Here is a 21589-nt window from a genome sequence, read left to right as displayed (position 1 = left end):
AGTTTGCCTCTATAGCAGCCACGGGTGCTGCCCCTTCCCCTCTTATTTTGCCTGTTTGCCTTCCTCTTCCCCTCTCCTAGTTCACCTACCTCTTCGCCTCTCCTAGTTCGCCCCTTTCCCCATCCAGAGTGGCGACACCAGGTGATGGCAATGGTGTCGAGGATGGTCCGATAGATGTTGGCTCTTGGTCATTGACCATACACCCCGCTAGTCGTTCACCATGAGCCGCTCCCCTCACCGCCGCTAGCCGCGCGCCCCGCCGGTAGCGGCTCGCTACCTACGCTCCTCTTCCCCTCTCTTAGTTCGCCTTCCCCTTCGCCTCTCCCAGTTCGCCCCTTTCCCCATCCAGAGCGGCGACACCAGGAGACGGTGACGATGTCGAGGATGGTCCGATAGACGTTGGCTCCTGGTCATTGACCATATGCCCCGCTAGTCGTTCACCATGAGCCGCTCCCCTCACCGCCGCTAGCCGCGCGCCCCGCCGGTAGCGGCTCGCTACCTGCGCTCCTCTTCCCCTCTCCTAGTTCGCCTTCCCCTTCGCCTCTCCCGGTTTGCCCCTTTCCCCCATCCAGAGCGGCGACACCAGGAGACGGCGATGGTGTCGAGGATGGTCCGATAGACGTTGGCTCCTAGTCATTGACCATACGCCCCGCTAGTCGTTCACCGTGAGCCGCTCCCCTCGCCGCCGCTAGCCGCGCGCCCCGCCGGCAGCGGCTCACTACCTGCGCTCCTCTTCAGCCGTCGGCTGCAAGCCCGTCGCCTCACAGCCGCTCCCTGACCAACCACCGCAAAAGTTGAATCGAGTCAAAATTCGACGCACTGAATTTTTCATGTTTGTTACATTACCTATATACATATGTGATAGGTAGAGGAAATAGCAATACATATTAAAGCTGACTAGATAACCCAATGGTTCGCTCTCTGCCCTCTACATCACGAGGTCGCGGTTTTGAATTCCTCACGCCCACCTTTTTCAGACACTTTTGCGGTTTTCCACTGGGCCAAAAGAAACAAGTTGGGTTAACGTAAATAAAAGGAAAAAGAAAACAACTTTTGATGTGGCAACAGTGATGCCAACATGGACAAAAAAACAATGTCATTAAGTATTTGGTGATACACAACCTTTGTCATACATTTATGACATTAAAAAATAGGTCTTGTGACATTGCAAATATCTTCACCGGGTGACATTGGTCTACTTGTATGACATTTGTTGTGACATATGATTTTTATTATTATTAAATTATAATGTCTATTACATAATATCATAAAGCGAACGATATAATGACATTATATCCTATTGTTATACTAAATACGTCAAAAAAAACCATACATTTCTTTGTAGTGGTCAATGGCCTTAGGACTCGACTGCTCCAGGCCTGAGTACCTGAGGCCCGAGTCCTCGCTCGGGCAAATTGTATAGGTGACTCGGTCGGACATCGGGGGTGGGAAGAGGGTGATGACACATGACATAGGCATGGGTCAACCAAGGCGATGGTGAAGGAGATGACGGCGGAGCGACAGGCGAGGCAACGACACGACGGTCCATGGCTTGGCCTCCAGTGTGTGATAGGGAGTGACATCGACGAAGTGTTAGCACACGAAAGGTTGCGGGGAGTGGTTGGAGATGACACAGAGCTCGACGTCGGTAAGGCATCAGCGAGGCAGTAGGCAGCGGTAGGGGCGATAGGGCGACCTATGGGGCACGACTAATGTCGACGAAACCGTGGCACGGTGGGAAAGTGGTGCCAACATGTGGGTATGGGCACGACTAAGGGGCGACTGGACAGAGGCGACAAGACTTGACGCGGCGACAGTTGTTACAGCAGGCAATGACGCGCGAGAGTTGCCTTGGTGGTCTAAAGTGTGTCAGGCTGAGGCGATGGGAGAGACATGAATGCCAGGGCAAAGCGGACTGACGCTCCTAACGCGACCAGTGGCAGCAACGATGCAAGCAGGGCTGTTGGGGTAGGTGCTGATGCACGGGCACATGGGGACAGACAACGACGAGAGCTCTGGAGGTGACAGAACCGTACATGTTGTGGCAAGGAGTAGGCGACGCATCGGGCAGGGGCAACAAGGCACCATGTCGAGGCGATGGGGCGATGGTCATGAGGCGCATGTCGCCATGGGGCCAAACACAGTGCCTCACTCCCCTGTTTTGTTGGTCCCGTGGACCGACTGTGGTCCCGCTCCACGGTGGACCTATGGGCCGGTGTCACCGATGGGTGGGGCCCATCTATCGGTGCCCCCTCTCGGCTGACATCAGTATCTCCTTTTATTTGTGCAATAAATCAATTTAGTACTTTTCTGTTTAGCTAAAAAACACAGAAAACTTGTAAAATTCATAGAAAATTCACATAGTCTTTATTTTAGCCCATTCAAATTTTATTAGATCCATAAAAATTCTAACAATCTTTTAAAATAGTTTCTTTCTCTATTTCAGTAGTCTTATAGTTAGTTTGTACTTTTTGCCTTATTTGTCGTGTAGATTCTAACCCTGCCGACACTTAAGTATACTTTGAAGTTGTCGTAGAGTTTCCCTTAGGTTTAGAGGAAGGCAAGTGGCACCCTGACCTTGGTTATACTGATCCCCTGCTTTCAAATATGCATTTTTGGCCGACAAGAACACCCCAGGATGGATGAGTAGGGCTAGCTAGTGATGTCAGCTCCATGAGTAGAGGCAGTAGTGAATGAAGTGGTGGTAGAGTCATGGCAGTCAAGGTATGGTAGAGGAAATCAAGGAGATCATCGTCACCAGGCCCGTCCAAGGGCATGTGCGAACAACGTGACCACTCAGGGCCCCCTAAATTCGAGGGCCCCAAAAAATCTACGAGAAGGATTTAGTTAGTCTCATTTTTTCGCTTTTATTTATGTTTATAGGTTAAAATTAAAATTTTAAACCTTAAAAAATGTACATAAAAGTTTAGGATTTTTCACTATAGTTTATTTTGTAGCTTTTGCTTTTATATCGTTAAGAACACATATACATAGTTTTTATTCATAAATTATTTTTTATTTCTAACTACGTCATTTGGCTTTTTAGGGAAAGGTCAAGCGGTAAGCACCCAAATTTCTAAGGTTTAGCCCATACCGGTTGGCGATAACTAAAACACTGTTGCTGAGTGATTGCTCCGACGTCCGTCTGTGCCATCCAAACGCTGAGTATTTCAGCTTTATTTCCATTTTAGGTCTCCATGTGTATTTCACACAGGGGCCTCCAATTCCTAGAGATGGCCCTGACTATCACCACCTCCTTGGTCAAACTGTCTGCCGATAGAGCCAGTAGTCCTGTCGCCATTTTGGCCGCTACCATCTTCGTAATCAGCTAGCACGCACCAGCACGACCCGATATAGCCACACAGCCCACACCCCACCACCCAGTTGAGTCACTACAAGAATATGAGAGGTGTGTGGTGCTTGGGGGAGAGCGGAGGAAGCTGACCAAGCGTCATAGTCGCCTCACTCGTGACTGTTGTCATCTGTCATATTGCCAGCCTAAGCTTGGTTGACCCAAACCCGGGTCTCGCTGCTGCTCCCTACACCCTGTCTTCGATGCCTACCGGCCGGAGGCCCACCTCCACCACCTCTTGTCCTTCCTCTCGAACATAGATCCATGTGATCTTGTGATGTGCTCAAGGTTCATTGGGTTTAATTTTCTATCCCAATGCTTGGATGGTTGCAATTTGGATCTTTTAATTAGAAAGTGATGGAGCAGGGAGACGTGAGGTGGATGGTGTGACCTAGGTGGCGTCAACAGACTCTCAGGCATTCTTCAAGCATCACCCTGCTATCAATGGCCACGCCCCGTGGAGCACATGTGAAGGCCCTAGACAAACCTCTTCACCACCGTCATCTATCACTACGCCATTCGCCTCTGCATCTTCTACCGTTGCATGCCACCTAGAATCCCTTCCTCACTAGCTTACTACCACCTCGGGGAGAGAAGGGCAGGGATGAAAAAGAGAGGAAATGTGGGCTCCACCAGTTTTAAATTATTTTTATTGGCTGGACAACCACTATACTGCCATGTATGTGGCAAGTAGGACAAAATTAACATTGTTTGGTAACTGTAGTTCAAGGTAGGTCGAAACCAACGTCCAAACCGCTATGATAGGTAAGTTTTGCTGATATTGAGCGTTGAGGGAGTCTTTCTACTGGATGTTACTGTTAGGAATAAAATTTTGTCTTCGACGGTTGATGTGACCAAGCCTACCATTGATATAAACATTGCTCACATCAAGATCAAGATGCTCAAGTGCTGAAATCTGATTCGGTTACCCGCTACATTGCTGAATGTAAACGGCCGCCAAATTTGCATATGAGCTTCGTTTTAGGTCCGTGAGTATTGGATGGAAATCTCTTGGAGTCGTCTTTCCGACGGATCTAGTTTCATCATCAAATTCCATCTCAATCATCCACAGATGAAGAAACAAAGTGCTGCATCACCTGTCATGGGCCTTTGGGCTTGTAACTTTGTTTGGGACCCTGGTCCAAGAGGAGCCCAAGTGGGGTGCGTCCCAATCTTGTGGAGCATGACCTTAGGGCACCCTTGGTCGTCCTCCCGCCTCTATGAATAGCTAGTTACCCCTTCGGCTAGACCGTCCGTCTGCTTGTTCTTAGGAACTCCAACTTATTATTTGTATTCAATTCTTATTTACAATATCAGATTGCTTTTATCTTGTTCTTGCTTGTTTCTTCGATTTGCTTGCAGGAATAAGGTTGATTTGTACCGGCAAGATCAACAACCCAAGGAGAGGTGTATCGATCGCTAAGGCGCAACACAACGTCTTGTACGGTTGTAGTCGGATCATTAACGTTTCTCTCAAATCGTAGTTATCACAACTCACTGAAAGATCGGACCACCCATACACATCACCGGTAGTCGAGGAAAGTCAATGTGAACCTTTTCGTTTCTCATGCTAGCGGCCAACTACTTGTGAGCAGCAGGCCAACCCGGTTGACATATTACTACGGTAAAGCTACACAACCTTGTCAACAAGGCAGACAAGGCTGCAGCATCAGCTAGAGGCACGCATCGCTCCACTCCAGCTAGGGGAATTTAACTATTTTCCACTTGGACATGTGGCAACTATCTAAATGCCACTTTTACAAAATAATCTTTCGTCATATCTGAATACGTAGCATGACACCTTGACATGCCAATGTGGAATGTGTTTTTTTTTCCTTTTTCTTGACCCTGGAACTTAGCCTTACCATTTCCTTCTACTCGTCTTCCACCTCTCTTCACCGGTATGCAGCGACACAGGGTCAGGGGCTCACCAAGACAGCTATGGCTGTGGCTCGCGAATGAGCACCGGAGTGTCAAATTAATTGATGTAAAACACATAACAAAAGATAAATAGATGAATAAGGTTATTAGCCTTGCATCATCTTAGTGGTTGTGCACAAGGCAACAAAGCTCCAGTGTCCAGCCCCTACGACGATGAGGATGAGATGGGAGGAGGAAGATAGTAGCATCACTAGAGCTGTGACAGTCAGTGTCACAGTGACGCCGATGTCGTCTGCTGTTTTTCTTACACGAAGATTGAGGACGGAGATAAAAGGGTAAAATAGACATTTCATCCTTGCACTCCTGTTGGCATGGCACGTACACATATGTGGCAGAATATTACGAAAAACTCTCTCTCACTGGTGGCGAATACGTAACCTCATTATTTATAAAAGTAGTATTTAAATAATTATAACATGTAAAAATGATAAATAATTAAATTCCTCCTCCCGCCGCTCTCTTGTATACTCCTTTGGTAAACAATATATATTTTTAGGACAATATTTGTTTAAACTTCTAAAATTTTAATAAATAATTTTGTGCTAAAATAAATTTATAAAATATAATAATTTTATTTGGTACTTTTCGAGGAGAACATATGTGTATCATTTGTCTTGTATTTAAACTAAGCATTTTAAAAAATATAGATGATCGGAATTCAAAAGGTTTGATCAAATTTTATTCTAAATACAGTATTAGTCTTGTATTTAAATAGTTTTGACCACAGGGAGTAGTAATTAACACTAGATAAATATTGGAGTAGTTAAGATACACTATACAGATTGCTACAATTAATTGGAGCTTTCGAACAGTATATTCAAAGAAGCACATTTAATTTGCGGTTGTGTGTATAGGTATCATCGTACTAACTCCGTCCCAATATAATTATATTAATATATTTTTATGTTCAAAGTTAAATCATTGGTCTTATTTTAAAAAATTATATTTTTAAAAAATAGCCACCCTTCCTGTTTTATAATGTAATGAGAATAAAAATATTAATCATAATTTTTTTAAAAAAATGACGGATAGTTAAATGTTGTAACGGAGTGAGTATGTAGGGGCCTTAAATGTTGATTGGTGTAAGTTATATAGTTTTCCGTGTCTATCACAGCTGGTTATCAGAAATAGTTGCATTACTAAGACCAAATTGTAATAACATTGACGTGCAGGCTGCAGCTAAGTTTACCAGTATAAGAATTATCGCATGGTCCACAAAGCTGCACAGTGCTTCCTCCGTTCTTTTTTAATATTCGACGTTATTAACTCTCAAAAATTGCATTTAATCATCAGTAAGCAAAATACGCTGTTTTATAACATTTATTTTATCATCAAAAATACTTTAACTTTAGCATATTTTTTCAAATTTTTTTAAATAATACAAATTGTCAAACATATATATTTAAAAGTGATCAACGTGAAAGATAGAAATGACATACTCGTACTATTGCTAATCAACTAAAATATGCAGCGTACTCTCTCAGTCCTAAAATACATTTAGTATTTAAAATTTATCCTAAAGTATAACATCTACATCTCTATTTTCGTTTTCAACCTATGATAAAATTTATGTGCTAAAATATCTCACATTCACATTCTTTTCCTAATTAATATTGTCTTTTCTCATTTAATTTCACAACTATCCTGATACCGTACCCAACTATACGAATACTTGTATACGTCATCGAAGGAGTAGCTACTTATATTGTTGATCACACACACAATTTCTGTACGATAGGTAGGTATTTCCATGGAAATTAATTTCGTTGAGTTTGACGCAGCGAAACGAAAATTTCCACGAAAACTACACGGCATTAATTAATATAAGTTTAATTTGTTTGCAGCAGTGGAATGGGCCTTGGCAATTTCCGCTGGATGCTCGATTCCTGTGGTTGCATCATCCTCGGGGCGAAACTGAACCGAAAATATCTGGCGGTGGGCCTTGCGTGTGGGCCACACATGCCACTCGTTCATCATCAAGTCAGTCTTTAGGGCATGTACAAAGGGTTATTAGCTGATTGTCTCAATCGCCACGTAAACAAATTTGGTGACATGGAGGAAAGAGGAGAAAGAGAGAGAAAAACTGTTGCCATGCATGACAATGACTTAAAGTCGACTTTTACCATTTATTAAAGAAAATTTTCTTGTATGAGAATGTATAAAAAGAAAACTAGCTTAATAAAAATATTTTATTATATTAATGAAAAAACCACACCTGATTTTATCTTTGTATGTATCATTATAAAATAGACTCTTCTTACTAACGTGGCTTCAGATAGAGCCTACTACCGTTGAACATGCGCTTAGTGCTCTCAACTGTTTTTTTATTAAAGTACCATGCAATTGCTTTATTAAACTACCGTACATGGAATTGCTAGATGCACCACAAATCTCTATGAATTTGCTACAACTTTGGGAGAGCAGACTTGTATCTCCAGAATAATCATGATACCTGTAGGGTCGAATAATGAGAAAATCGAGAACATATAAACCCTAATGGGGTTTTTATACCTAAAGGAGGTCATCATTTAGCTTTTAAAGGAAAAAGCGGAACAACACATGTACAACAGAAAATAATTTATGAATACAATGTTTATATATGTGTTTTTACCGATCTAAAAGTAAATGCTAAAAAATAGACTATGAGAAAATACCTCAAAATTAACTCTAAATTTAAGGTTAAAAATTTAAAATTTGTCTTATAAGCATAGTAAATAAACTTTACGAAACCAATGGTTGAACTAGAAAAAACTAAATCAGCCACCTTGGCATACGTTGAATTAGCACAATATGTCATTTTATACACGCATATGATGAATTAGCATATGTTGGTGTTCCCCTATTCCAAAATAAATTTATCTTCCATTATCTTATTGTTCTAAAATAATTTTATTTTTTAAACAATCACCGTGTCGAAATGAAATTTGTTGAAGTGGAAGATACGTGCATTGGGACTCAGATGAAATAGGGGTAGTCACATTGATAAAGTGGAGTTTTTTTTTGTTTTTATTGATATGTGTAGGGAAGGTAAAGAATGAAGTTAATTTTAAACACAAGGGGTATTATATATTTATTGACTTATTTTATTCCTTTTAACCCACCTTTCTTGAAGATGGTTAACTATCGTCGGTGATATGGGTCTAGGGGTATGCCCGCGAATGTCGGCGTGTGGCAACCGTGGGCCCGGAAGCTCCTAGGCTCCAAAGGAAAGGGGGTCGGGCCTCAGGAAACACGCGCCCCCGCGTCATGCCCCAACGGTGGCCGGACAGATCAAGGGGTCGGGGTCGGGTGCCCCGACCCCACAGTGTGTCTCTAGGACACTATGGGACCCACGTGCCGGGGAGAGTGTAGCCCTGGAACTCAACCATCGCAATTAATGCGATGGGAGAGGACCTGGGGCACACGTTGCCTACGTGATGGGCGGAGGCATGCATCTGCACCGCATTAAATGCGGAGCAGGCGCGCGTGCGCCCCTAGCCACCTCCCGCAAAAAAGAGGCAAGGAGTGGGCATGTGTCTTTGACAGGGCAGCAACGCCCCTGTCATGTCAAGATACCTACCCCTACTTTGTCGTCATAACATTTAATGCGACTGGCAAGCAACGGCTGTCCCGTTGCCTAAAACGGTCGCCTACCGCAAGGACGAGGCACTGATCAATGGGACCAGGCAGGAAGAGGCGTGGCCGCGTCCTCCGCCAACCCACTGGTTGATAGGACCAAGCGAGGACAACATGACTATCGACGCCCATCTACCCTGTAACGGACAGAGACCGGCGTGACGCCAGTAGGTCGTCATGGCATCAACCAAGCGAGGCGACGAGCCGACAGCTAGCAGAATGATACCCTGCCCGTCAGTAGTTGGTAGGACTAAGGCGAGTGGTGTTCTCTTACTACTATAAAAGGAGGCCCTGCCCCATTAAGAAAGGGATCCCTAGAAGAGAACATTCCGAGAAAAGCTTATACACACTTGCCTATTTAGTGACCAAGCAACAGAAGTGGGGTGTTATGTCATTCGACGGCCCGAAGCTCTATAACCCCTCTTGAACATTCTTTCTTTTTTTGAGGTTTTCCGACAATCTGACCTTGTGCCCCTGGGCCGAAAAAACAAGGGGTCTAGTGAACTCTCGCTCGAGGAGCTTGTACTCTGACAACTATAAATTAATTATTTTTAGCATAAAATCGTAGTTAAATATACATATCATACCGCTTATAAACTGAAATCGGTAGATTGATGGAGCTCTAACCGAGCTCGAAGGTTATATAGACATGAGTGAAGCAGGAGGGTAAAGTGAGTGGGAAGCTTGGCAAGGGCCCTAGAGAAGCGGGGTGAGTGTAGCGAGCGATATGCTATGGCATGTATGTTGAGGATGTGTAGTAATTGGAAGGAAGGGGTTAGTGGAGCGAGAGAGGAGGTTCGTGCCGAGCACCAACAACACATGTGTAATGAAATGCATCGACCGATCAGATCGGATTCGGACCAAGACCACGACGACTCATCAGCTACACTCCTCCTCCTTTCCCCTCTTCTTCTTCTTTTTCTTTTCGGTAGAAGAAAAAGAAGAGAGGTCGTCACCCATGGCGCTGCCACCCACATAAGGCAGTGAGGCAGGGAGGGAGGGAGGGACCCATGGGCTTGGACCGCCGCCTCCTCCTTGCCGCCGCCGCCTCCGCTGCAGGCTACGGCCTTTACCGCCTCTACCTCCACCAACGCAGCCGCGTCGTCGCGGTCCTCTCCCTTGCCGACGCCGTCTCCCTCGTCGCCTCCGACCTCGCCGATTTCCTCCGCTCCGATTCCGACCACCTGCCCCGCAGCCTGCTCCAGCTCTCCAAGCTCGCCGCCTCCCAACCCATCTCCTCCGCCGCATCCTCCCTCTCCGAATCCCTCGCCTCCGGTCTCCTCCGCGCCCTCTCCCAATCCCAATCCCAATCCCACTCCCACTCCCACTCCCAATCGCAGACCGATCGGATCTTGGACCGCCTCCTCTCCCCCGCCGGCACTGGCTTCGCCTCCGCCCTCGTCGCCACCTTCGCCAGGAACGTCGTCCTCTCCTACCACACCACCCACCGCGCCCGTGCCCATGACCACCCGGACTGGCTCTGCAGCGACAGGGGCAAGGACGCCGCGGCGGACCTCGTCCGGGTCTTCGTCAGCACGGCCGTCGCGGCCTACCTCGACCGGACCGCCACCGTGCGCGGCAAATCCGAGCAGACGGTGGACCCCAAGCTCAAGGACCTGGTGGTGTCCGCCTGCAATGGCGCCGTGGAGACGTTCGTCAGGACAAGGCGGCAGGCTTCAGCTCCTCCTAATAGTAATAGGTGTAGGTGCAGCGGCGATGGCGTGATGGAGACTCTTGCCGTGCCGAGCAATCGGCGGTTTGTGCTGGATGTGACCGGCAGAGTGACGGCGGAGACAGTCCGGTCGTTCCTGGAGTTCCTGTCCGATGGGGCGAGGAAGGGCATCGCCACCGCCCGCAGCGACATGGGTGCCAAGTCCATGGCCATCTTCACCATATGCCTCGCTCTCTGCATGCACATTTCCGTCGGAACAAGGTTCCTCCTTTTGCCGGCCTAGCCTCTAATATTAGAGACTCACACTCACCCCTTTCTCCCCATCTTTCTTATGGATACTTACTATGGAGTAGGTATTTAGATTGCCAATTGATCCTACCTACAAAATCTTTGGCTGCCTCATTGTCATCTTACCCTGTCTTTGTGGGTGTTGCTGACAACCAAGTTTCCCCTAAACAACTTGTTATACTACTTGTTTCTGGCTCCATTGTTTGATAGGATGTTAAATCCGACTGGCCAAATTGGCAGTTTTAGCATTCGGTTTGATCCGGATAGTGTTGTTGTTTTATGCTTGCTAGTTTTACTGTAAAGTGGCCTAGTTTTTGTCAATAGCTTAGGGAGGTGTTTAGATGGGGCTAAACATTTTAGTCCCATGTCACATCGGATGTTTGAGCATTAATTAGATTAAACATAGCCAATAAAAAAACTAATTTTATAAATGAGAGCTAATCCGTGAGACGGATTTTTTGAGTCTAATTAATTCACAATTAGCAAATGTTTACTGTAGCGTCATATAGGCTAATCATGGATTAATTAGGCATATTAGATTTGTCTCGTGAATTAGTCCAAGATTATGGATGAGTTTTATTAATAATCTATGTTTACTATTTTTAATAAATGTACAAACATCCGATGTAACTAGGGATTAAAGTTTAGCCCCTTAAAACAAACGCCCCTTAGCTTGAGCCTGATGCTCCTCAGCTGTCTGTCTTGTCTGGTTTTGTTTGGTATATACACTCTTTTGCCTTACTTCACTTGTATCAAAGAGAACAGTATGTGCTGAGACAAACTGCCTTTCTACGATTTGAGAAAGTAATTCTCTATATTTTTGTGTGAATCAAGCTTGCTTGAAATTTGTATGTCTCATTATCCTTCGAACCTACAATGCAAACTTTAAATAACTGTATTTAGAGGTCTAAAATACCCTGTTTTATTTGGCAAACCACTGCCACTGCTTTAAATTACTATATTTAGATATCTAAAAACCATTGTTTGGAAGCATTGAATTATAGCTACGGAAAAACTGTTAACAGTCCGTGTGGTGGTGATATAGTAATAAAAAATGTTCTATTATTTACCTCCCATTAGCTTTCCATATATGTAAAATTGTATGCATGTAACATATAAAATAAGATTTTCTAATTACCACGTAGATGTACTTTATAATGACATCAAAATCTACTTTAGTTTCAGCAAAAGCAAATATTTACTGGGTACTGCAACAATGAATATTAATAATTACTTTTTACTAAAAAATCTAATTCTTACAAAAAGTGGATATATGCAGTACAGTGGCAATGTTTTACCAAATATAAATCCGTTTGTTTTCTTATTACCAAATATAAATGGAAGCCACCGTGTATACAAGTACATGGACGGATGCACCGCTACTGTAATTTAGTCAAATAATTTATATGTAAAACTTTTATATACGTGTTTTAGTGATATAGAAGCAAAGGTTAAAAAATAACTACGATAAAAAACTTTAAAATAAAATCTAAATTGAAGTTTTAACATTCAAAATTTACCTAACAAATATAAACATAATCGAGAAGATAAAAGACCCTAATTATATCTTTATGTCTCTTCTTTCCTTCAGGTTGGTGATGGAACTACCATGTTTTTTTTTAAAAAAAATGGTAACACCATATTAGTTGATCTTTATCCTCCTTTTAATTTTCTTTTTTTGTCCCATGCTGCACACATGTGTTGTGCATTGTAATTAGTTTTGTTATTAGATTGCTAGTTGGGTTTTGTTAGCACCACAGTTCCAAACAAAGCGCGCAAAGCCCAGAATTTGAGCAAACAAAGTTGACAAGAGTACGTGACGCACGCGCCATGGCAGCAGGAGGATACCGACAGTTTAGTTAACAGATGGAGACACGTGTATCATCGGACGGTCAAAAAAATCTTGCTGAAAGCACAATTTTTTTCAGCCGGCTGTTGTATAGACAGTCCCCAAAAGTTATTATCGACAAATTTAAGAAGCCGCTTTTTGCTTTTTTATAAGCATAAGCAGTTTCCCTTATTAAAAAACAATTTATGAGTAAAACTTTTATATGCACATTCATAGTGATATAAAAACAAATGTTGGGAAAATAAACCCCGATGAAAACCCTCAAAATTAACTCTATATTTAAATTATAGATTTTAAAATTTATCTTATAAATATAAGCGAAAAGATCGGGATCGCATGTACGTAGGACAGTTGAAACATATATAGAACCACTTATTATAGGCAATAGAAAATTGTGTTGAATAAGTTCGGCAGAAGGTTCTTAGTGCGCACAGCCATAAAGACCAGAGAAAAAAGGTTGACTACATCTTTGTGTACATAACTGTCACGTCCTGAGTTTCATCGTATCTAAAACTTAATTAAATAATACGTTGAAATTAAATTTCTTAATTAAATTCAGGAGAAAATCCCTAATTAAATTAAATGGAAGCTCTTCAGAATGTTTTAAAATGTCCCGTAAGCATTTTAAATTATTAACATGATTTAAATTTAAATTTTAGTGAATAAAATTTGTTTAAATAAATTTAATAAAAATCAAAAAAATTGAAGAAAATTTTTTCTTTTCCTTTTTCCCCTTCCCCTTCCTCCGTTTCCCCCTCTCTTTATCCTTTTTCCTTTTCCTTCCTCTTCCTCTCTTTTTTCCTCTCCCTTTCTCTCTTTTTTCTTTTTTCCAGCCAGTGGGCAGGCCGCACAATCTTCCTCCCCTCTCTTCCGTCGGCCTGCTCCCCTTTCCTCTCCCTCACTCTCTCTTTCCCTCCCCTGGGCCGAAGGCCGTGGCCCAACTCCCTCACCTGCACCCGGAGTCCGGTCTCCCTCCCTCTCCATCTCTCGGGATACCGATAGGTGGGCCCTACCTATCGGGCCCATCTCCTTCCTTCGGCCGTATGCCCACGTCGCGCCAGGCCGAGCCGTCGTCCGTCGCTGTGCCGCCCGCGCTGTGCCTCTACCCCACCGCTCGGCCTCGTCTCGGCGCCGACTGCGCTTCGCCGCCTCGTCTCCATGCCGCGTCGCCGCCACGATCACGTGGCCGCGCTGCGCCCGCGAGCTTGCACCCTCGCCGAGCCCGTCGCGCCGCGATGCGCCCCCAAGCCGCGTGCGTCGGCCGCTCTCCGCGTCGCAAAACCTGCGCCGTGTCCGTGTTGCGGCCGCAAACCGCCACCTGCATTCCCCCGCTGCGCCGCCGATCCCGCAACCGCCGCGTGCAACCGCCGCTTCCGCCCTTTGCGTGCCGCTGCCTCTTCCCCCTATAAAATCCCTCCCAGTCCGCCGCCGACCTCCTTTGCCTCCCTCGCGATCGCCCCACACTGTCGCTCCGTGTCGTCGTCCGCCACCGGGATTCACCGCCGGACACCGATCTCCACCGAGCGCCACTCCTCTCCGTTCCTATCATCCTCGTCGTCGCCGCTCCGCTGTAGGTGAGCCCATGTCCCCCTTCCTCCTTCCTCCACTCTCCAGCCGCCTCCGCACGTGCGTATCGCGCCGTCGCGCTGTCAGCCGCGCACCGCCTCTCCCCGCCTCGCCGTCCACGCCACCGCCGAGGTGGCCGCTGCCTCTACCTCCCGCGTCCTCCCCTTCCTATCCCCTCTCTGCAGCTGTCGCGAGCGCGCCGCTCGGCGTCGCCGTCGTCGCCACCGCCTCGGGTCTCGGTCGGTTAAGTAAAATTTTTTTATTGGATTTAGATGGGAAAAGGTGAAATCGTCGAAAGAAATTTTATCCGAAAGAGTTTCAATTTAATAGAGAATTATGAAGATCAAGACATGACGGTGTAAATTTATCTATTAATTAGAGTTAGTTGGGATTTTTATTTTATCTCTAAGATATTAGAGTTTGATCGGGACTTGTTTGTTTTCTTGTATCTATTAGAAACCGTGTCGTATCCAATAGAGATTAGAGTTAGAATCCAAATAGGACTTGTTTATTGTTTCTTTTTATTATTAGGAGTCGTATGTCGTGTTCAATATAGACTACTATCCACCCGAGGGTATAAATATGCATGCCCGGGGCCATTGTAAATCATCTACTTCTCAATCAATAGATTAATTACTCTCGGCGCATCATCAGCCTCCTAATCGAGGTTTAAACTCTGGTGGAACTTGGCACCTGACGTGGGGCTGCATCGCTTCGATCTCCGGTGGAGGGGTAAGTTCTACGTTCCACCGGGCCATGGTAATCATATCGGCTAGATTAGAATTATCTTGGTTCGGTCCTATCTTCTAATCTAGTTGTGCGATTGCTAGTTGTCATATCAATTTCGGTTTAGATCACTTTCATGTTTTGAGTTGATCTGGTCGACCTACTTTGGGCGATCTATGTTGGTTTAGTATTTGCTATTTGGCATATTCAGTCTAGTACTGTTTCGGTTCAGTTATATCTAGTAGATTGCGTTTATCAGATGATTTATATCATATCAATGTATTTTTCTTATTGTTTTATCAGAGTACCAGCCGATATAAGCTATCAGTCATCGACTCATCGGCTTGATAGCGATCTAGATTTGTTTAGTATCTATCCTGATATTGCTAGGTGTAATCTTGAACTGTCTCGGTTGAGTCCGATCTTCTATGATTATTCTTAGTAATTTTGGCCAGATATTTTATAGATCTTGGTTATTTGTTAGTTCTCCATAGCTGATAATCTTTGCCGATCTACATGTTTATTATATTTACATCAATAGATTAACCAATTGCATTACTGCATTATTTTTATACCAATCGGCTTGATTCATTTATATCGGTAATTGTTTTATGTTGCATGGACTTATGAGGAACACGCAAGTTGGTTTTAGCCGATCGTAGCAAAGTACTCATTGATATTTAACTATTTGAGTTTATATGTATCGGATTCTCAGCCGATCCAAGCCTCCAACAGCCGATCGCTCAGCCTATCGGCTAAATGCAGTTATACCAACATCCGATCAGCTGGACATTTAGTTACCCATCTTGTCAGTTACAGGAGCAAACTAACTAGCACGCCTGTGCATTCTAAGAATTTAGGTCCTACACTAGAGTATTCTGACAAACGACTCCTATACCTTCGGGTGTGACATGTCGGATCATATTTCTAACGTCAACATGGTCACCCGCTGCGCCCGCCGTGCACGCCACCTCACCTCCTGCGTCGCCATGTGCCGCTCATGGTCGTTGCCTCCATGTGCATGCCGACGGCCGCTGCTTGCTGCTAGCCTAGCCACGCCACTCATCCCTAGCTGCCTGATCTCCGCCGCATGCCACCGGCACCGGTGCTTGCCGCCGCCGGCCATCGCCGAGGCAGGTTGTCCACTGCCGTTGCCACCTCCCACCTGCGTCCCTCGGCCGGCGCCAAGTTCCTCCCCTCTCTGTTTTTCCCTCACAGCCACCCCGGCCCCACCTATCAGACTCACTCTCTCACCCGAACTGTGGGCTCTGCTCGTCAGCGTTTCTCTTCTCTCTCCCCATGGCCCCGCTTGTTAGCTCAGTTCGTCTCTCCTCGCTAACGTTAGCCTCCAATGAATTTGCGCAATAAATCATTTAGTCTTTTCTGTTTAGTTTAAAACATATTTAAACTTTTAAAATTTATAACTAATTAATCTAATCTCTGTTTTAGTCCATTTAAATTTCATTAAATCCAGAAAAATACCAAGAATCCATTTAAAATAGTTTCTTTCTCTGTTTTAATAGTTTTATATCATGTTTTTGCATGTTTTTCTTTGTTTGTTGATGAGGACACAACTAGCTCAGATATAACCATGGGTACATTATGTATTAATCAACCAAAGGTGCATATGTTCTATATTAGATTTACTTGTTATATATTTGAACAAGCGTTGCTACACATTGAATTTCGTGTATTTTTGTTCGCAGAAGTACTTGCTTGGGCGAAAGAAAAGAGACGGAGCATAAGGAATGCATGGATGATTGAATCAGTTGATTGGGGACCAAACCAAGACCTTCTCCCAGTCCACTTTCATCTCACCACGTCACTTTTGGTCCATAGAGGATACGAGATAAAGTTCTACACGTTTAGGATTCGGATTCGGCCATCTGACAGCATCAACTTCAAACGGACCTAGCCATTAATCTAGTAGGACTTTTCAGGCCCATGAGTACTTGTTGGAAAGCTTATGGAGTCTACATTCAGATGGTTTTGGTCCCACGTCAAAATTCCTACCGAGCTGCCAGGAATCTGCAAAACAAGCCACGTATATCATCCAGTCCGAATCTGTTTTCGGTTTTGGGCCATGTAATTGTGTCGTGGGCTTTAGCCCAAGGGGTGTGCGCCCTAGGGAAACTCTAGGATGTCCCTAACTCTATTTATTCAGTAGTCGTCATGGTTTAGAGTCGGGTCGGGTTTTGCTTAGATTAATCTATCAAGAACAGTTTCGTCGCTAGATCGGTTTGTAAGACCCCAACTCGTGAGTTTAATCATTCATCTGCAATTTTGGTTGCTTTCTTTCTTGTTCTTGTTTGTGTTCTTCGATTCACAAACAAGGATTAGCCTTCTCGGCGAGGCCATCTATGTTCCGGCAAGGTGGTAACCAGAGAAGACGTGGTGCTGCGATTGCGGGGCTCAAGAAGCCGGATCAACGTGTGTCGCGACTCCGTCCAAATCGATTGTTTATCAGAACCTTTCGAAAGATCGGGAACCCTAGTCCATATCATTTGTCGTATGTTTTTACCCTGTCGAAGCGCCGATCATTCTCGAAGTCGTCGTAGAAGTTTCTCGTGGGTCATAGCAAAGCAAGTGGCACTTGTCTTGGATCATATTCGACCCAATATTTATAAAATTCCTCGTTTTACAATCAAATGCGAATTATTTTATGTAAATTCCCTTTATTTATTTATCTATTGGGCAATTACCTTTATTTATCCATTGATAACCATTGATTATCATTGTCATCCCAGGGTTAATTTGACTAGGATTAGGATTAGGCAATGCTTAGCCTGGCTTAGTTCAACTAGCTCACATGTGTTTATTTAATTACGGTTAGACTTTGATAGACCTTTAATGGTTGTGATCATGATTAATTACCCGGTGAGGGTTAATGCCAACTAAAATATTGCTTATGGTGGGCTATGGGTGCATGGTTTTGAGAGTCTCACCATGGCAATTAAGGACCGGTTCTTAGGAAACCCTAAAAGTCTTACACTTACTAACCACAAGCTAGAGTGGGCAACGATGAGATCCGTAGTCTAGCTTATCCCTATTCGACATACGCAGGCAAGGGTGGGCATGATGGAGTATGAATGGACCCCACGATAGTCTATGCTGCTTCTGATTTCACCTAGGCACACGAGGGGCTACCCGACTTAGTGTAAAGAAGGTGCAAAACCTGTAGTGTGGTGCGATTGTCTAGAGAAGGTTAGGTGAAAGGTCTTGTCATGGTTTCCTTGCGAGGTATCCTGGTGATACGTTAGGGCATGGTGACATGTTGTGGGAGCCATGTCTTATGGGTAAAGTTGTACACCTCTGCACAGTAAAACTATTCGAATAGCCGTGCCCGCGGTTATTGGGCGAACTAACAGATTCGCTGGGATTAGTCAAACCTTTAATAACCTAATAAATTTGAAACTGGTTTGACCCTGCCGTAACGTGGTGTAACGTTGGGCAGTGGTTTGGGTTTATCGCAATTTGGTTCAACGTTGGGCAGAGGATTGACCTTGCCGCTACGTGGTTTAACGTTGGACAACGGTTTAGGGCCTATTGCAATGTGGTGCAACATTGGACAGTGGGTGATTATTTTAAATATTTACTTGTTTTATTCATTCTATTTTATTTATCTGTTTTGCTAAATACTTCCGCTTTGTGAAAAGTAACCTTAGCCTCTCCTTGATACCAATTACATTCATTATTCTTCTTTCTTAGGTGTTACTTGTTGAGTACTATAGTTTGTACTCAACCCTGCTTAATTTTTTCCTACTAGAGCAACTACCAGAGTCTGAGTCAGAAGGAAATGTTGTAGTTCGCAAGGGTGAAGTGAAGTTCTTCGTATCGTCGAGAATGGCACTAGTGTGGAGCTGTCCTCGTCAACTGAAGATTAGTTGGAGTTTTAGTTTTGTTTCATTTCCGCTGCATTTCGATAGATAATTGTTTTTTTTATTTTAAGTCAAGTTATCATAGTGTGTACCCGGGCTGATTTCTAGACCAAGAATTAATACATGCTATTGTTTGAAAATTGGTGTAAATTTTTAGGCGTAACAACAACCATGTTGCTGTTATTTCAGCTGTGGCCCCAATGTAACCTAGTCGTTATGCAACGCCATAGGGAATAAGTCGTTATGCATGCACGAAGTTAGCGGCAAGCTATGGGAGATGGGGACCGCTTCAGGCGTGCAAAGTGGCATACTGCATCTGCATGGAGTGAGGGAGAAACCGAGTCGTGGGATGGCACAATTTTAGGCCTAGGAATAGGATTCCTTTTCTGTTTTCTAGAGTATAAGTAGCAGCTAGCTCACATGGATCTGTGCGGCCCGGTCACACCGAGTACCCTGGCCGGTAATCGTTACTTCTTTCTAATCATCGATGATCATACTATGTGGATGTGGGAGTTCATGATCAAGAGCAAGGATCAAGCGCTGGATGCGTTCAACAAGTTCAAGCCGCTGGCTGAAAATACGGCTGGGCGGTGCGTGAAAACACTGCGGTCTGACTGCAGCAGCGAGTTCCTGTCTAGCGACTTCATGCGGGTGTGTGAGGAGGCAGGGATTCAACATCACCTGATGGCATCGTACTCACCTCAGCAGAACGGAGTGGTGCAACGCAGGAACCGCATGGTGATGACCATGGCGCGGTCCCTGCTGAGGCCTCGTTTGGCAGGCCGGGAACCCGGTGGGATCTGGGATGTTTGGAAGCCCACGAGCGGAGATATTCCCGGCATTATCCACGTGGGATCTGGGATGAAAGAAGCCACGCCTCCGGGCATTAGGAAAAATTCCCCCTCGCGTCGCTCGCGACGCAGCCTTCCCTTCCCTCTGAGAAATTGCGGGCGCCGCTGCGCCTCCTCCCCGGTCGACGCCGCCGCGCCCCCCTTCCCCGGCGAGAGCAGCTGCTGCTCCCCGGTCTCATCGTCCTCTCCCGCGCGAGCAAGCAAAGCAGAGCAAGGGCCTGCATTCTGGTGAGCATCTATCCCCCCTCTACACGCATCGTCTTTCTCATCTCTCACTGCCTATGCATGCACGCGGTTACTTATTTCTGGAATTTCTGTTAACCCTAGCTCCCGTTCGGCTAGATCTGGACGCTTTTCTCTTACGTTTGCCTTGAGCTTAGTACCAGTGACAGTTTGTTTGCTCCCCTAAAATGTTTTGGTTGTTAGTGCTTGATTTTTGAGTGCAGTTGTTCTTTCCTCTACAGCTTCTACTGGATCCTTCGAGCTAGACATTATGTAAGTCTGAATATACATGTTCTACTGCAAGAAATAAATCTTACCTAAGGCAATCAAAGAAATGTTCAGCCTTGTGTTGCACTAAGTATGATTAGGAGCATAATCCAATCTCCAGCCAGTTAGATAAATGTCCTCTGTATTCGACAAAGAAATAATCAGAAAGTGTCCTCCAAGTTACTATATATGCGACATTTCTTTGGTTGTTTATCTGAAACTTGGTTCTATATGAAGCAGCACTAGCTACTATAAGGAAAATATTTGGGATAACCAAACTAATACTGTCGGCATAATCATGTATGTTTGATTGCTTTCACTTTCCTAGGCCATGTGTATGTGTGCATACTATGGATATTTGTCAAACACAGCTAGTATAGAAATGTTATAATGAGCCAGAGTTTAATATCATGACTTGGATATTAACCCAACTGTTTAGAGTCAGTTTGTGGTTACAATATGCATTGATTGTTTTCATTTTATAAGGTAGAACCACTATTAAAAAATCTATAAGTCTGTTGGCCAGCACTGTACCTTGAAAAAATGGTCTCTGAAAATGAGCACATAGGCATTTTTTGCTAGAGGAAGAACACGACGATGAACTTTATATTGTTTCTTGCCATAGTTGCGCTTTCATTTTAGAATAGAATCAACCTTAATTAGTTTAACTCGAATGAAGAGCTTTTTAGTATTTCTCTGTCGTGCTAATTATGGTTGTATGATACTAAAAATGACATGCTACAATTCTATTATGTCAAAGCATATTGATTGTCCTATAAATATTTACTGTTTGAATGCAGCTGTAGCTCCTCAGCTGGACACTGGATCGAGCTCGACGACGGTGGATTGAAGTAGCCATGTAGGTGACGAAGAATTGAATTTTGGTCATGGAGATGTTGTTTTTTATTGTATGCGCATGACTGCAGGGGAAAAAGTGCTCGAAGATAAATGTAAATGATACTATAAAGAATTCAGACATTCCATCTAATCTCCAGAGTTGTAGTACCTAAGTTTTTTTGAATGGTTTACTATTTACTCATGTATGAATGTGATCCACATATGTGGATTAATTTGGAAAGATGCTTGAAATGGTACCTCAGTTCAATTATTGCATGAATTACATCGATGCTAGTATCTATAATGTTTTGTATATGTTTTCCCTGAAATTTATTGACCCTCTTTGAAGTTTTTATAATTTCCTGATTTTTACCCATATATTTTGGCATTCTATTCTAAATTATGTTGTTTTTAGTGCACAATTATGATTTTTGTGTATTTTTATAGACATTTTTTATACTGTTTGTTGTGCTAGTAGCCATCTTTGGGAGGGTAGTATGCTGTTGAACGTTATTTTTGCTGCTG

At 44.2% G+C, this 21589-nt stretch overlaps 2 protein-coding genes across 3 annotated transcripts; both read left to right on the top strand.

The window, feature by feature from the left end:
* Positions 1 to 9634: 9634 nt before the first annotated feature.
* LOC102707617 (protein PHLOEM PROTEIN 2-LIKE A10-like) lies at positions 9635 to 11311 on the top strand. Its single transcript, XM_006662064.3, has one exon. It carries the CDS (start codon positions 9919 to 9921, stop codon positions 10861 to 10863), a length of 945 nt encoding a protein of 314 aa, XP_006662127.1. The 5' UTR covers positions 9635 to 9918; the 3' UTR covers positions 10864 to 11311.
* An 8016-nt stretch (positions 11312 to 19327) lies between these two features.
* Positions 19328 to 21215, top strand: LOC107305125. Of its 2 annotated transcripts, XM_015841760.1 has the most exons (3): positions 19328 to 19966; positions 20203 to 20233; positions 21028 to 21215. In XM_015841760.1, the coding sequence occupies exons 1-3, from the start codon at positions 19386 to 19388 to the stop codon at positions 21031 to 21033; spliced, it is 618 nt and encodes a 205-aa protein (XP_015697246.1). In that variant the 5' UTR covers positions 19328 to 19385; the 3' UTR covers positions 21034 to 21215. The 2 variants fall into 2 exon arrangements, with proteins under 2 accessions (XP_015697246.1, XP_015697245.1); XM_015841759.1 differs by lacking the exon at positions 20203 to 20233.
* Positions 21216 to 21589: the final 374 nt, after the last annotated feature.

The sequence above is a fragment of the Oryza brachyantha genome, chromosome 10 (genome assembly GCF_000231095.2).
Source record: "Oryza brachyantha chromosome 10, ObraRS2, whole genome shotgun sequence".
NCBI lineage: Eukaryota > Viridiplantae > Streptophyta > Magnoliopsida > Poales > Poaceae > Oryza > Oryza brachyantha.
This window is presented reverse-complemented; position numbering and strand designations above follow the sequence as displayed.

Excerpts from the sequence above, each read along its gene's own strand:
- LOC107305125 (XM_015841759.1), top strand. The coding sequence starts at position 19,386 with ATGTGGATGTGGGAGTTCATGATCAAGAGCAAGGATCAAGCGCTGGAT. Across the intron at positions 19,967-21,027 it reads GAGCAAGGGCCTGCATTCTG|CTGTAGCTCCTCAGCTGGAC; the intron begins GTGAGCATCTAT and ends GTTTGAATGCAG.
- LOC102707617 (XM_006662064.3), top strand. The coding sequence starts at position 9,919 with ATGGGCTTGGACCGCCGCCTCCTCCTTGCCGCCGCCGCCTCCGCTGCA.